At 42.0% G+C, this 17,642-nt stretch overlaps 1 protein-coding gene across 1 annotated transcript in view; it reads right to left on the reverse strand.

The window, feature by feature from the left end:
- LOC141271424 (uncharacterized) overlaps window positions 1-17,642 on the reverse strand; it is a 94,646-nt gene that overhangs the window by 35,937 nt on the left and 41,067 nt on the right. Inside the window, exon 8 of the mRNA XM_073681506.1 lies at window positions 2,113-2,134. Within this exon, the coding sequence (XP_073537607.1) occupies window positions 2,113-2,134 (22 nt within the window). The remainder of the gene's footprint in view (window positions 1-2,112; window positions 2,135-17,642) is intronic.

The raw sequence follows: 17,642 nt of genomic DNA on the forward strand, positions 1-17,642 counted from the left end.
TCAAGGCAGAACCAATGCTCCCACACCAATCGGCTCAAGAGGCCAAACTTAGGGCCCTAACCGAGGCCTGTAAACTAGCAGAAGGTAGTATTGTTAACATTTGCACGGATTCTAGGTACGCATTCGGTATAGCGCATGATTTTGGTCCCATATGGAAGTCAAGAGGTTTCCTGACGGCAGCAGGACACCCCATAAAGAATGCTGATGCGGTCCAGCAGTTAATTGATGCACTACAACTACCCAAAAAAGTAGCTGTCATAAAGGTAAGAGCACATACCAGACACACCGACCAGGTGAGTAGAGGAAACGCGATGGCAGATGCAGCAGCAAAAACAGCAGCCTGTAAGCCGCAACAAGGGCCAACAGTACGTCAGTTAAGAGCCCCTAAAAACCCCTTTGTGTCGGAGGACATCTTATCCCAAATGCAGGCTCAGGCTCAAAAGGAGGAGGTTGATAAGTGGTTAAAGGAAGGTGCATGCCTGAATGAAGCAAATGGGGTATGGGAGAAAGTGACACGACGATGCCTTCCAAGGGCACTGTACCCAGCGGCTGCCCAGATGCTACATGGGCTGACACACCAATCTAAAACGGCTGTGATGAGTGTGATGCAGAAACATTGGGTGGCACCAGGATTCTCCACCTGTATTGAACAACTAATAAAAGGGTGCATGATATGTGCTACACATAATCAGGGTAGAGTAGTTAAAACACCACCCAAACACACCCCCCGGCCCCTCTATCCATTCCAGAGACTGCAAATTGATTATATTCAACTGCCAAAGTCAGGATCATGGGAATATGTGTTGGTCTGTATTGATTTGTTCTCAGGATGGCCAGAGGCTTTCCCGATTGCCAAAGCCACGGCTGCGGCAACCGCAAAGAAACTGCTTGCGGAGGTGATCTGCAGGTATGGGGTACCAGAGGTAATTGAGAGTGACAAAGGTACACACTTCACAGGTGAAATAATGAATGAAGTCATGTCAGCTCTAGGAATTCAACAAGCATTCGACGCCCCATATCACCCGCAAAGTAGTGGTAAAGTGGAAAGACTGAATGGGACATTGAAATTAAAAATTCAGAAAGTCATGGCTGAAACAGGAAAACCATGGCCGGATTGTTTACCGCTTGCTCTGTTTTCAGTAAGATATACGCCCAATAAAAAGACTGGACTCTCTCCATATGGGATATTGTTTGGCAACGTACCCAGCCTAGGGTGTTTCTATCCGCAAGCATTAGAAGTGAACAACCATGTGCTAAGTTCCTACGTGAGGGCTTTACACAAAAAGATTAAGAAAATACATGATAATGTCTTCAGTTCTCTTCCAGATCCAGATCAAGACTCTAGCAGCCATACGCTGCAACCTGGAGACTGGGTGGTTATAAAAAGACACGTGAGGAAAAGCCTAGATCCACGGTTTGACGGACCCTTTCAAGTTCTGCTGACCACAAGCACAGCCGTTAAGCTAGAGGGAAAAGAGGCCTAGATCTACGCGTCCCATTGCAAAAAGATACTAGGAGACCCAGCGGACAAAGAATGAAGACATTGTTTATACTTACTTGCATCCTTGCGACCACAGGTGCATGGACTACGTTGGGCGCTACAGATGGAGGCGACAATAGATTCATTAAACACCATCTTGCTCTAATCGATGGACTAAAGGAGCAAAACCAGACTATTGCTAATTGTTGGATATGTACACATGCCCCTGTGGCATCCACTAGCATACCCTTTCTCGCTGTTCCAGTCTCATGGGAAGAGATAAACTTTTGGGTGAACTGTTCAGATACTTGGGCCAATAATGCCACACAGAGATTGTGGAATACCACTGTTGGGATTCCTGTAGTAGGGTGGACAAAATTTCCCTGGTGGCAAGGGAACCTGACGGGTCAAATAATTCCCAGGTTGTATATAGCATTTAAAGGAGGGGAGTGGGTACCTCGTAACAAAACAATAATTACTGATTTAGGGAAAATACCTGAACAAGGATTAAAAATAAGTTTTAATGCCACTTCAGGAAGCTGTGATGCCTTTAAACCTTCCCTGTTGGAAAGATATCTACACACTTCTAATTGAGTGAATAATGTCTATTTTAAAAAAGGAACAAATGATACCTGTGCCAACATACCTGGCAATCTACAGTGTAACGAAAGCTCAAGTTATCAGAAAGGTGCACCTACGTGTGGCAATCCTGATGCTGGCTATTGTTCCCCTATAGGTCAGGTGCCTGGGTGGTGTATGATGTCAAATGTTTCTAAGTTTGTTGATTTAGTTCACCGTTTAATACTGCAACATTCAGCATTATGGAATCTCCCCTCATCCATGTATTGGGTATGTGGAGACAAGGCTTTCAAGTGGCTCCCAGTAGGAGTAACAGGAACTTGTACTTTAGCCAGATTGACACCCGCAGCTTATATTGTTACTCCAGACCAGCTAGATCCTTTGTCTATCCCAAAACATACACTGCATAAGAGATCAGCAGACAATAAAGAAAGACCAAGTGGGAGACCCCATATAGTTCAAATGGGAGGGGTAAACAAATTTTTCAGTGCATTGTTTATATACCCTATGTTAACACAAATGTGGGATAAATTAGTAGAAGCTACGGACTATCTTGATGACCAGATTTGGGATATTTTAGAAATAGTTAACGGATCTCTTGCAGTACAGAATCAATTGATTATTGTCACGAACCAACATACCCTTGTACTAGATTATTTAACAGCGGCACGAGGAGGAATGTGCCAGATAATAGGGCCCGCATGCTGCCATTATATAGACAATTCTAGTGTATTGACGCTGAAACATAAGTTAGAAGACGTGGTAAAATTAAGGAGACTTTATGATGAGGCCAACCTCAAGAATCAGGATTCCTGGTGGGCAAAAACCTTTTCCTTTCTAAATCCCGTTAATTGGTTTAAAGGTATCGGTGGGTGGTTGGCTGGTATAGTGCAAGCTATTTTTCAGGTTTTGCTAATGTGTCTTGCGGTTTATTTGGTTTTTAAGTTTTTTCTAATGTGTATTCAGCGTTCTACTAAAAGAAAATATAGAAATTCATATTGATAAATGAAGGAACAAAAGAACAGAATGTTATAGCAGAAGATGAGGTCCCTCAAGCTTAAAGGCCTCATCTATGCTACATACGTCTGACAGTTACTTTAGGTCAAAACAACAGCTAAATGTTCCTTCCTTGTATCAATAGAGACCAACGTGTCCTTGCCAGTCATCAGAATGTATCTGATTAAATGTGTCTAATTAAATGTGTCTGATTAAATGTTTCAACACAAGCATAGACATCACGAGAACAGAAACCAGTCTTTGTGTGATAAATTGTATAATCGGACCATATATGGTAAATCAATTTCCTGCCTTCAGGGTGTACAGTCATGGCCAAAAGTTTTCAGAATGACACCAAAATTATATTTTCACATGATCTGCTGGCCTCTGGTTTTTATTAGTGTTTGTCTGATGTTTATATCACATACAGAAATATAATTGCAATCATATTATGAGTACCAATAGGTTATATTGACAGTTAGAATGAGTTAATGCAGCAAGTCAATATTTGCAGTGTTGCCCCTTCTTCTTCAAGACCTCTGTAATTCTCCCTGGCATGCTCTCAATCAACTTTTGGACCAAATCCTGACTGATAGCAGTCCATTCTTGCATAATCAATGCTTGCATTTTGCCAGAATTTGTTGGTTTTTGTTTGTTCACCCGTCTCTTGATGATTGACCACAAGTTCTCAATGGGATTAAGATCTGGGGAGTTTCCAGGCCATGGACCCAAAATCTCTATGTTTTGTTCCATGAGCCATTTAGTTATCACCTTTGCTTTATGGCAAGGTGCTCCATCATGCTGGAAAAGGCATTGTTGGGCGCCAAACTGCTCTTGGATGGTTGGGAGAAGTTGCTCTTGGAGGACATTCTGGTACCATTCTTTATTCATGGCTGTGTTTTTAGGCAAGACTGTGAGTGAGCCGATTCCCTTGGCTGAGAAGCAATCCCACACATGAATGGTTTCAGGATGCTTTACAGTTGGCATGAGACAAGACTGGTGGTAGCGCTCACCTCTTCTTCTCCGAATAAGCTGTTTTCCAGATGTCCCAAACAATCGAAAAGGGGATTCATCAGAGAAAATGACTTTGCCCCAGTCCTCAGCAGTCCACTCCCTGTACCTTTTGCAGAATATCAGTCGGTCCCTGATGTTTTTTCTGGAGAGAAGTGGCTTCTTTGCTGCCCTCCTTGAAACCAGCCCTTGCTCAAAGAGTCTCCGCCTCACAGTGCGTGCAGAAGCACTCACACCAGCCTGCTGCCATTCCTGAGCAAGCTCGGCACTGCTGGTAGTCCGATCCCGCAGCTGAAACAGTTTTAAGATACGGTCCTGGCGCTTGCTGGTCTTTCTTGGGCGCCCTGGAGCCTTTTTGACAACAATGGAAGCGCTCTCCTTGAAGTTCTTGATGATGCGATAGATTGTTGACTGAGGTGCAATCTTTGTAGCTGCGATACTCTTCCCTGTTAGGCCATTTTTGTGCAGTGCAACGATGGCTGCGCGTGTTTCTTTAGAGCTAACCATGGTTAACTGAAGAGAAACAATGATGCCAAGAACCAGCCTCCTTTTAAAGTGTCCAGTGATGTCATTCTTACTTAATCATGACTGATTGATCGCCAGCCCTGTCCTCATCAACACCCACACTTGTGTTAATGGATCAATCACTAAAACGATGTTAGCTGCTCCTTTTAAGGGAGGACTGCAATGATGTTGAAATGTGTTTTGGGGGTTAAAGTTCATTTTCTGGGCAAATATTGACTTTGCAAGTACAGTAATTGCTGTTAAGCTGATCACTCTTTGACATTCAGGAGTATATGCAAATTGCCATTACAAAAAATGAAGCAGTAAACTTTGGAAAAATTACTATTTGTCTCATTCTCAATACTTTTGGCCATGACTGTATATAAACCCTATGCTTTGTAATAAAGTTAGAGCTTGTTTGACACATACATCCTGTCCTGTGTCTCATTCTCTCCGATATCGTAATCCAAGGATAGAAGACCCAGAAAGCAGTGACGTCAGCGTCTGCAGGACTGGGCGTGTACGACATGTATGGAGCAGAGCCGTGTGTATACGGAGCGGAGCCGTGTGTGTACGATGTGTATGTGCGCCTCTATCACTTATATTACCTTTTTCTCCATAATGCACACTATACCTTCTCTGGTTATAGGAAGTTTCGCCCCCAGCAATTTGCCCCCATCAGTTCGCCCCCAGGTACATTTCGCCCCTGCACATTTCGCCCCCAGGAAGATTCGCCCCCGCACATTTCGCCCCCGGACCGGGGCGAACTGGGGGCGATATGTGCGGGGGTGAAATGTGCGGGGGCAAAACATCCTGGGGGCCAAATGTGGTAACAAAACATCCAATTCCCACCTTCTCTAGTGATTTCTCCTCCTCTCTGGTTTTGTGTGGTAATGAACATTCTTTGTGTGTCCCTTATACCGTAGTAGCAGAACATTAGTGAATCATCCACACTGTGAGCTGATGGGAAAGCTGGAAACTAGCAATGTGAAAGTCTGATAAAATTCAATGCAAATCGAATGTGCTTTATTATGGCCGAGGGTGACCCCAGAGCAGAATGAGTGTAGACTGAATGAAATAAATAAATAACACCTTACTAGTTAGCCGTTCTACCACCATCTTCTTGGGTTCTCTGCGTAGCTCTTTGGTCTCTGCTTTACTTCTCCATGGCACCCGATGTCTTCCTCTATTTTCACTATGTAGCTTATGGCGTCATGTAGGCCTTTTATATCGTGATTAGTGTAATGAGTTGCCCAGGTCTGGTTAGTGCCCCAAGTGACACATGTCACACGCTGACTAGGTTTGGACATTGGTGGCTTGATCAGCACCGAAAGTCCCAGCAGAGTGAAGATGAGTAAAGAGGTGGCTAGAGGGAGATGCTTGAAGGACCGAACTGCTGCGGGACAGGTGAGCATCAAGGTGAAATTTTTTTTTTCTTCACCCCTTTCCCGGCCATGTACAAACTGCAGCCAGGGTGTGCATTGCGGTCAATGCTTGGACCAATTTGCACAGACGTCTGAATGAGCCCTAAGGCCACAGCCCCACTATCAGTATTCGGTCAGTATTTTTCTCAGGAGTGGGAGACAAAACCAGGTGAGGAACAATCCGAGAAAAGGTATAATAGAAATAAGTGTTCCAATTCTGCATTTATCACCCATGCCTGAGAAAAAATACTGACCGAATACTGACCAAATATTGATAGTGGGGCCGTGGCCTTATAGGGGTGATCCAAACTTAAATGTTTACCTATTTAATGTAATAATCTCATTGCTTTTATAATGCACACTGACAGTGCACTCTCTTGCTGGCTCGTCACTTCTCATCAGAGCTGACGAAGGAGTGCACTGTCACTGTGAATTGAAAAGGATATCACACAGTGACAAAGGAGCTCGTTCTGAGCATACGTCAGAATTGGCAATGTTGCCAACTTATTCATTCCATGGCTAGAAGATTTGGTGCTGTTCATAAAAATCATGGAGGTCATAGAAAATTCTTGATGTAGTAGTTTTCGATGTGGGGTGTACTCATTTTTGAATCAACTAATTTGTTTAAAACTGAAGGTTTTGTAATGAAAGTTATATTATTAACCTGACCTATCATGTTATGGGTGACTAAAATGTTCTATGAGACCTAGTCTTGTCAAAATGTTAGAAATTGTTCTCATGTTCAGTGAAATATTGATTGAAATCTTACTTTTCAAAGGGGGTGTACTCATTTATACTTAGCGCTGTATGTAGGAAAAATTCCCTAAATTTAAGCTCAGGATACCTCCACAATAAGAAACATCACACAAAGTTACAATTATTTAAACAACTACAATTTTTTTTTACAAAGAACAAGAGGGGGGAGACCAATGGTGGTTATTACAGTGATACAAATAAGTACAACACCTGGCAAAAATTATGGAATCACCGGGCTCGGAGGATATTCATTCAGTTGTTTAATGTTGTTGAAAAAAAGCAGATCACAGACATGGCACCAAACTAAAGTCATTTCAAATGGCAACTTTAGGGCTTTAAGAAACACTAAAAGAAATCAAAATTAAAAATGTGGTACTCAGTAAGGGTAATTTTTTTCAGACCAAGCAGAGGGAAAAAATTATGGAATCACTCAATTCTGAGGGAAAAATTATGGAATCATGAACAATAAACACACAAAAGAACACTCCGATACATCACTAGTATTTTGTTGCACCACCTCTGGCTTTTATAACAGCTTGCAGTCTCTGAGGCATGGACTTAATGATTGACAAACAGTACTCTTCATCAATCTGGCTCCAACTTTCTCAGATTGCTGTTGCCAGATCAGCTTTGCAGGTTGGAGCCTTGTCATGGACCATTTTCTTCAACTTCCACCAAAGATTTTCAATTGGATTGAGATCCGGACTATTTGGAGGCCATGACATTGACCTTATATGTCTTCTTCAAGGAATGTTTTCACAGTTTTTGCTCTATGGCAGGATGCATTATCATCTTGAAAAATTATGTCATCATCCCCAAACATCCTATCAATTGATGGGATAAGAAAACTGTCCAAAATATCAATGCAAAGTTGGGCATTTATTGAAGATGTAATGACAGTCATCTCCCCAGTGCCTTTACCTGACATGCTGCCCCATATCATCAATGACTGTGGAAATTTGCATGTTCTCTTCATGCAGTCATCTTTATAAATCTCATTGGAACGGCACCAAACAAAAGTTCCAGCATCATCACCTTGCCCAATGCAGATTCGCGATTCATCACTGAATATGACTTTCATCCAGTCATCCACAGTACACAATTGCTTTTCCTTAGCCCATTGTAACCTTGTTTTTTCTGTTTAGGTGTTAATGATGGCTTATGTGTAGCTTTTCTGTATGTAAATCCCATTTCCTTTAGGCGGTTTCTTACAGTTCGGTCACAGACATTGACTCCAGTTTCCTCCCATTCGCTCCTCATTTGTTTTGTTGTGCATTTCCTGTTTTGGAGACATATTGCTTTAAGTTTCCGGTCTTGACGCTTTGATGTCTTCCTTGGTCTACCAGTATATTTGCCTTTAACAACCTTCCCATGTTGTTTGTATTTGGTCCAGATTTTAGACACAGCTGTGAGAGATACATCTGTAGAAACCATATTCACAGTGCTGGATAATTCCTTTAATGATACTGTTTTTGGAGCAGTTCTACAGTGGCTTGCGAAAGTATTCACCTCCCTTGGCTTTTTACCTATTTTGTTAGATTACAACTAGTGTTTAAATATTTTTGTAACCCGATTTGTGTGTGATGCATCAGCACTAAATAGTCTAAGTTGGTGATGTGTGAAAAATATAGGCATACATTAATTATTTATGGTATCAAATAACTAAAAATTGGCATGTTCTTATGTTTTCACCCCTTTTGCTATCAAGCCCTTAAAAATTTCTGGTGCAAGAAGTTACCTTCATAAGTCACATGCTTAGTGAAAGGAAGTCCACCTGTGTGCAATCTAAGTGTCACATGGTCTATCAGTATATACACACCTTTGCACCTCCTGCCCGATCGCCGCAGGAGCTCAACACTGCTAATGGCCTGCACTAACAGACAGGGACAGTGCCAGCGCGGCGCCTGGCTGTTTAACCCCCTAAATGCTACGATTGAGAGTAATTGCAACATTAAAAAGGCAGAATGAGGGAGGAGACACCCCCCCCTTCAAGATCGGCTCCCCCGCGATCTCATTGCAGGGGCCCTATTGTTGCCATGGTGACCCCCGAGTCACTAAACTACAGAAAGCTTCTTAGACTATGTGCATAACATGGTCTAAGAAGCTTCTGTGCAGGTATAATGTATTGCAATGCATTATGCCTGTGATTAAAGTGAAAAAAAGTAAAAGTCTAAGGGACTAAGTAAAAAAGTAAAAAAAAAAAATTGACATTTTTTTTATAAAATAAATAAAAATGACTCCAAAAAATACAAATTTTCATGTAAAAAAACAAAAGAGCACATATTTGGTATCGCTGCGTCTGGAATGACCAGATCTATAAAATTGTCACAATAGTTAACCCCTTCAGTGAACGCTGTAAAAAAAACACAAAACGAGGCAATCTACGCTTTTTCATCATACCGCTGGAAAAAATTTGAATAAAACGCGATAAAAACAATAAATGTAAATAAAAATGGGATCACTGAAAATTTCATCTTGTCCCGCAAAAGACAACCCACCATAGAGCTCTGTCAGCGGAAAAATTATAAAGTTACAGCTCTCAGAATAAAGCGATGCAAAAATATTTTTTTTCTATAAAAGTTTTTATTGTGTAAAAGCGCCAAAACATAAAAAAAAATTATATAAATATGTTATCACTATAATCGTACTGACCCGAAGAATATTCTAGGAAAATCTGTGCTCCAGGAGGCAAATAGCGCTCCGTCCCTCCCGAGACTTGCCGTGTGGCTAGGCAGTACTGTACAGCCACATATTGGGTATTGACACGTTCAGCAGAAACTGTGTGAGAAATGTTGGTGCCATTTTTGCCCATTTCCCCTTGGAAAAATGTGGGGCTAAAACAACATTTTTGTGGTAAAAATGTAATTATTTTTACTTCACTGCCCAATGGTAAATGGAATAAAAATTCTGTTACACACCTGTGGTGTCAATATAATCAGTGCACCCTTAAATGAATTCATTGAGAAGTGTAGTTTGTAAAATGGGATCACTTATGGGGGGATTCTGCTGTCCTGGCATCTCAGGGTCTCTTCATGTAGGTCATGGCACCGGTAAAAAAAACAGTAAAATCTGCACTATAATATGGCGCTCCTTCCCTTCAGAGTTTTGCACTATGCCTGAAAAGTATTTCCCGATTACATGTAGGGTATTGTTGCAATCAGGAGAAATTGTACAACAAACTGAGAGGTCGATTTTTTCCTATTAGCCCTTATAAAAATTTGGGGCTAAAACAACATTTTAGTTGTAAAAATGTAATTATTCCTTCTTCACCACCCAATTGTATAAATTTCTGTGAGGCACACGTTGTGTCAACATGCTCACTGCACCCCCTAGATGAATTCATTAAGAGGTGTAGTTTGTAAAATGTTGTCACTTATGGAAGGTTTCTTTTGTTCTGGCACCTCAGGGGCTCGGCCAATGTGACATGACATCCTCAAACCATTCCAGCAAAATCTGAATTGTAATATGGCGCTTCTTCTCTTCTGAACTTTGCAATGTGCCTCAAAAATAGTTTTTGACTACATATAGGGTATTGGCGCACTCAGGAGAAATTGCACACAAAATTGTACAGTGCATTTTCTCCAGCTACCCTTGTGAACAAAAAAAAAATTGTCACTAAAAGAACATTTTTGTTGGAAAAATTTTTGTTGAAGCACTTTGGAGTTCAAGGTGCTCACCACACATCTAGATACATTCCTTGAGGGGTCTAGTTTCCAAAATAAGGTCACTTGTTGGGGGTTTCCATTGTTTAGGCACATCAGATGCTCCCCAAATGCGACATTGCATCCACTCTTGATGCCAGCCATTTTTGCATTCAAAAAGTCAAACCGCGCTTCCGAGACCTGCCAGGCGCCCAAACAATAGTTTTACCCCACATATGGGGTATCGGTGTACTCAGAAGAAATTGCACAACAAATTTTGGGGTCCATTTTCTCCTGTTACCCTTGTGAAAATAAAAAAAAATTGGGTCTAAAGTAAAAACATTTTGAAAAAAGTTAAGTTCATTTTTTCCTTCCACATTGCTGCAGTTCCTGTGAAGCACCTGAATGGTTAATAAACTTCTTGAATGTGGTTTTGAGCACCTTGAGGGGTGCAGTTTTTAGAATGGTGTCAATTTTGTGTATTTTCTGTCATATAGGCCCCCTAAAGTCACTTCAAATGTGATGTGGTCCCTAAAAAAATGGTTTTGTAGATTTTGTTGGAAAAATGAGAAATCGCTGGTCAACTTTTAACCCTTATAACTTCCTAACAATAAAAAATGATGTTTCAAAAATTTTACTGATGTAAAGTAGACATGTTGGAAATGTTAATTTAATTATTTTGTGTGACATAACCTTCTAGTTTAAGAAGCCGAGCTGCGCCTGCAGGTGATGGTAAGTATGGTCAAACTTTTTTTTTTTCCTTTTTCTTTCTTACATGAATTAAATAGGTGAGGGGAGAGGGTCTGAAAGTCACAGAGTGAGGGGGGGGGGGGGTCTGGAAGTCACAGAGTGAGGGGGGGCTTGGAAGTCATGGAGTGAGTGGGGTCTGGAAATCATGGAGTGAGGGGGGTCTGGAAGTCATGGAGTGACGGAGGTCTGGAAGTCATGGAGTGAGGGGGGTCTGGAAGTCATGGAGTGAGGGGGGTCTGGAAGTCATGGAGTGAGTGGGGGCTGCAAGTCATGGAGTGAGGGGGGCTGCAAGTCAGGGAGTGAGGGGGGCTGCAAGTCAGGGAGTGAGGGGGGCTGCAAGTCATGGAGTGAGGGGGGCTGCAAGACGTGGAGTGAGGGGGGCTGCAAGTCATGGAGTGAGGGGGGCTGCAAGTCAGGGGTGAGGGGGGGCTGCAAGACATGGAGTGAGGGGGGCTGCAAGACATAGAGACGGGGGCTGCAAATTATGGAGTGAGGGGGGCTGCAGATAATGGTGTAAGCGGGGGCTGCAAATGATGGTGTAAGGGGGGGCTGCAAATGATGGTGTAAGGGGGGTGTTGCAAATGATGGAGTGGGATGAAGAGGAACTGCAAATTATGAAGTACAGAGTTGGGATGAGGGACTGAAAATGATGGAGTACAGAGTGGGGGCGTTGAGGTTTCATGAGTGTGACTGATTGAATTGGTGGAAAGAGTATGGGTGCTAACTAATTTATATATTAGGTGGGGAAGTGGATATCTATAGTTAGTGGGGGCGCAATGGTGGATTACAATTTATATTTGGAGTGGTGGGTTGCATAATAAGTAATGATATATTAATGGTGGGTGTACGTCTGTATTCAGGTGAGTAGAAGGGGCCCCCCCTCTTGTGCTTCTGCTGCTCACCGGGCCCCATGGTGTAATAATGCGGCGAGTGCCGGGAAGTGCACCGCCAAAGGGAAGGCGCACACCTCGGAGCTGTGTGCTTTCCCGGAGCTCCGCAGCCACACAGCCTCTTACCTTAATACTTCTCCTGACTTCTGGTCAGGTGACGGCGCGTATGCAATGACATCATCCAGAAGTCAGGAGAAGTATGAAGGAGCAGGGGATGCATGGTTGCGGAGCTCCGGGAAAGCACCTACAGCGTTGCCAGGACAGCAGAAGCCGAGCTGCGCCTGCAGGTGATGGTAAGTATGGTCAAACTTTTTTTTTTTTCCTTTTTCTTTCTTACATGAATTAAATAGGTGAGGGGAGAGGGTCTGAAAGTCACAGAGTGAGGGGGGGGGGATTAAATGTTTCAACACAAGCATAGACATCACGAGAACAGAAACCAGTCTTTGTGTGATAAATTGTATAATCGGACCATATATGGTAAATCCATTTCCTGCCTTCAGGGTGTATATAAACCCTATGCTTTGTAATAAAGTTAGAGCTTGTTTGACACATACATCCTGTCCTGTGTCTCATTCTCTCCGATATCGTAACCCAAGGATAGAAGACCCAGAAAGCAGTGACGTCAGCGTCTGCAGGACTGGGCGTGTACGACATGTATGGAGCAGAGCCGTGTGTATACGGAGCGGAGCCGTGTGTGTACGATGTGTATGTGCGCCTCTATCACTTATATTACCTTTTTCTCCATAATGCACACTATACCTTCTCTGGTTATAGGAAGTTTCGCCCCCAGCAATTTGCCCCCATCAGTTCGTCCCCAGGTACATTTCACCCCTGCACATTTCGCCCCCAGGAAGATTCGCCCCCGCACATTTCGCCCCCGGACCGGGGCAAACTGGGGGCGATATGTGCGGGGGTGAAATGTGCGGGGGCAAAACATCCTGGGGGCCAAATGTGGGAACAAAACATCCAATTCCCACCTTCTCTAGTGATTTCTCCTCCTCTCTGGTTTTGTGTGGTAATGAACTTTCTTTGTGTGTCCCTTATACCGTAGTAGCAGAACATTAGTGAATCATCCACACTGTGAGCTGATGGGAAAGCTGGAAACTAGCAATGTGAAAGTCTAATAAAATTCAATGCAAATCGAATGTGCTTTATTATGGTCGAGGGTGACCCCAGAGCAGAATGAGTGTAGACTGAATGAAATAAATAAATAACACCTTACTAGTTAGCCGTTCTACCACCATCTTCTTGGGTTCTCTCCGTAGCTCTTTGGTCTCTGCTTCACTTCTCCATGGCACCCGATGTCTTCCTCTATTTTCACTATGCAGCTTATGGCGTCATGTAGGCCTTTTATATCGTGATTAGTGTAATGAGTTGCCCAGGTCTGGTTAGTGCCCCAAGTGACACATGTCGCACGCTGACTAGGTTTGGACATTGGTGGCTTGATCAGCACCGAAAGTCCCAGCAGAGTGAAGATGAGTAAAGAGGTGGCTGGAGGGAGATGCTTGAAGGACCGAACTGCTGCGGGACAGGTGAGCATCAAGATGAAATTTTTTTTTTTCTTCACCCCTTTCCCGGCCATGTACAAACTGCAGCCAGGCTGTGCATTGCGGTCAATGCTTGGACCAATTTGCACAGACGTCTGAATGAGCCCTAAGGCCACAGACCCACTATCAGTATTCGGTCAGTATTTTTCTCAGGAGTGGGAGACGAAACCAGGTGAGGAACAATCCGAGAAAAGGTATAATAGAAATAAGTGTTCCAATTCTGCATTTATCACCCATGCCTGAGAAAAAATACTGACCGAATACTGACCAAATATTGATAGTGGGGCCGTGGCCTTATAGGGGTGATCCAAACCTAATTTTGATTTAATCCTAAATGTTTACCTATTTAATGTAACAATCTCATTGCTTTTATAATGCACACTGACAGTGCACTCTCTTGCTGGCTCGTCACTTCTCATCAGAGCTGACGAAGGAGTGCACTGTCACTGTGAATTGAAAAGGATATCACACAGTGACAAAGGAGCTCGTTCTGAGCATATGTCAGAATTGGCAATGTTGCCAACTTATTCATTCCATGCCTAGATTTGGTGCTGTCCATAAAAATCATGGAGGTCATAGAAAATTCTTGACGTAGTAGTTTTTGATGTGGGGTGTACTCATTTTTTAATCAACTAATTTGTTTAAAACTGAAGGTTTTGTAATAAAAGTTATATTATTAACCTGACCTATCATGTTATGGGTGACTAAAATGTTCTATGAGACCTAGTCTTGTCAAAATGTTAGAAATTGTTCTCATGTTCAGTGAAATATTGATTGAAATCTTACTTTTCAAAGGGGGTGTACTCATTTATACTTAGCGCTGTATGTAGGAAAAATTCCCTCAATTTAAGCTCAGGATACCTCCACAATAAGAAACATCACACAAAGTTACAATTATTTAAACAACAACTACAATTTTTTTTTACAAAGAACAAGATGGGGGAGACCAATGGTGGTTATTACAGTGATACAAATAAGTACAACACCTGGCAAAAATTATGGAATCACCGGGCTCGGAGGATATTCATTCAGTTGTTCAATGTTGTTGAAAAAAAAAGCAGATCACAGACATGGCACAAAACTAAAGTCATTTCAAATGGCAACTTTAGGGCTTTAAGAAACACTAAAAGAAATCAAGATTAAAAATGTGGTACTCAGTAAGGGTAATTTTTTTCTGACCAAGCAGAGGGAAAAAATTATGGAATCACTCAATTCTGAGGAAAAAAATCTGGAATCACCCTGTAAATTTTAATTTCCAAAACTAACACCTGCATCAAATTAGATCTGCTCGTTAGTCTGCATCTAAAAAGGAGTGATCACACCTTGGAGAGCTGTTGCACCAAGTGGACTGACATGAATCATGGCTCCAACACGAGAGATATCAATTGAAACAAGTGAGAGGATTATCAAACTCTTAAAAGAAGGTAAATCATCACGCAATGTTGCAAAAGATGTTGGTTGTTCACAGTCAGCTGTGTCTAAAATCTGGACCAAATACAAACAACATGGGAAGGTTGTTAAAGGCAAACATACTGGTAGACCAAGGAAGACATCAAAGCGTCAAGACCGGAAACTTAAAGCAATATGTCTCCAAAACAGGAAATGCACAACAAAACAAATGAGGAGCGAATGGGAGGAAACTGGAGTCAATGTCTGTGACCGAACTGTAAGAAACCGCCTAAAGGAAATGGGATTTACATACAGAAAAGCTACACATAAGCAATCATTAACACCTAAACAGAAAAAAACAAGGTTACAATGGGCAAAGGAAAAGCAGTTGTGTACTGTGGATGACTGGATGAAAGTCATATTCAGTGATGAATCGCGAATCTGCATTGGGCAAGGTGATGATGCTGGAACTTTTGTTTGGTGCCGTTCCAATGAGATTTATAGAGATGACTGCATGAAGAGAACATGCAAATTTCCACAGTCATTGATGATATGGGGCTGCATATCAGGTAAAGGCACTGGGGAGATGACTGTCATTACATCTTCAATAAATGCCCAAGTTTACATTGATATTTTGGACAGTTTTCTTATCCCATCAATTGATAGGATGTTTGGCTCCAACCTGCAAAGCTGATCTGGCAACAGCAAACTGAGAAAGTTGGAGCCAGATTGATGAAGAGTACTGTTTGTCACTCATTAAGTCCATGCCTCAGAGACTGCAAGCTGTTATAAAAGCCAGATGTGGTGCAACAAAATACTAGTGATGTATTGGAGTGTTTTTTGTGTGTTTATTGTTCATGATTCCATAATTTTTCACTCAGAATTGAGTGATCCCATAATTTTTTCCCTCTGCTTGGTCTGAAAAAAAATTACCCTTACGGAGTACCACATTTTTAATTTTGATTTCTTTTAGTGTTTCTTAAAGCCCTAAAGTTGCCATTTGAAATGACTTTAGTTTGGTGCCATGTCTGTGATCTGCTTTTTTTCAACAACATTAAACAACTGAATGAACATCCTCCGAGCCCGGTGATTCCATAATTTTTGCCATCGGTTGTACAAGGAAATGGGGAGTATACAATGTTTTCTACTTTTAATTTACTAACATACTTTGACTACCCTCACTGTCTCGTTTGTCTAGATCTTTTGCACTTCCTCTGACAACACATTCATATGTGAGGCATCTAAATGCAATGTTAACTATGATGTCTGCTGTCACTGAGTTTGTATGTTGCAGATCGGGCATCCAAGTGTAACATCAGTAGAAGTGCCGAGGTGCCCAGACAAATGGGACACCGGGGGTAATCAAAGTATATTAGTAAATTAATGCCATCGGTCCCCGCACCCAGATCGCTGTGATCGGTCAGTCAATCTGACTGACCGATCACAGCTTGAGCGCGCAGAAGGTGCTGATATATCAGCACCTCCCACCCCCGATCACCGCAGGAGCTCAGCACTGCTAATGGCCGAGCTCCTGCACTAACAGCCAGGGACGGTGCCAGCGCGGCGCCTGGCTGTTTAACCCCCTAAATGCTACGATTGAGAGCGATCACAACATTTAAGAGGCAGGATGAGGGAGGAGACACCCCCCCCTTCAAGATCGGCTCCCACGCGATGTCATTGCAGGGGCCCTATTGTTGCCATGGTGACCCCCGAGTCACTAAACTACAGAAAGCTTCTTAGACTATGTGCATAACATGGTCTAAGAAGCTTCTGTGCAGGTATAATGTATTGCAATGCATTATGCCTGTGATTAAAGTGAAAAAAAGTAAAAGTCTAAGGGACTAAGTAAAAAAGTAAAAAAAAAAAATTGACATTTTTTTTATAAAATAAATAAAAATGACTCCAAAAAATACAAATTTTCATGTAAAAAAACAAAAGAGCACATATTTGGTATCGCTGCGTCTGGAATGACCAGATCTATAAAATTGTCACAATAGTTAACCCCTTCAGTGAACGCTGTAAAAAAAACACAAAACGAGGCAATCTACGCTTTTTCATCATACCGCTGGAAAAAATTTGAATAAAACGCGATAAAAACAATAAATGTAAATAAAAATGGGATCACTGAAAATTTCATCTTGTCCCGCAAAAGACAACCCGCCATAGAGCTCTGTCAGCGGAAAAATTATAAAGTTACAGCTCTCAGAATAAAGCGATGCAAAAATTTTTTTCTATAAAAGTTTTTATTGTGTAAAAGCGCCAAAACATAAAAAAAAATTATATAAATATGTTATCACTATAATCGTACTGACCCGAAGAATATTCTAGGAAAATCTGTGCTCCAGGAGGCAAATAGCACTCCGTCCCTCCCGAGACTTGCCGTGTGGCTAAGCAGTACTGTACAGCCACATATTGGGTATTGACACGTTCAGCAGAAACTGTGTGAGAAATGTTGGTGCCATTTTTGCCCATTTCCCCTTGGAAAAATGTGGGGCTAAAACAACATTTTTGTGGTAAAAATGTAATTATTTTTACTTCACTGCCCAATGGTAAATGGAATAAAAATTCTGTGACACACCTGTGGTGTCAATATAATCACTGCACCCTTAAATGAATTCATTGAGAAGTGTAGTTTGCAAAATGGGATCACTTTTGGGGGGATTCTGCTGTCCTGG

This window comes from Phyllobates terribilis, unplaced genomic scaffold (assembly GCF_046119375.1).
Source record: "Phyllobates terribilis strain yellow unplaced genomic scaffold, ASM4611937v1 Scaffold_5__5_contigs__length_657084704, whole genome shotgun sequence".
NCBI classification, from domain to species: Eukaryota; Metazoa; Chordata; class Amphibia; order Anura; family Dendrobatidae; genus Phyllobates; species Phyllobates terribilis.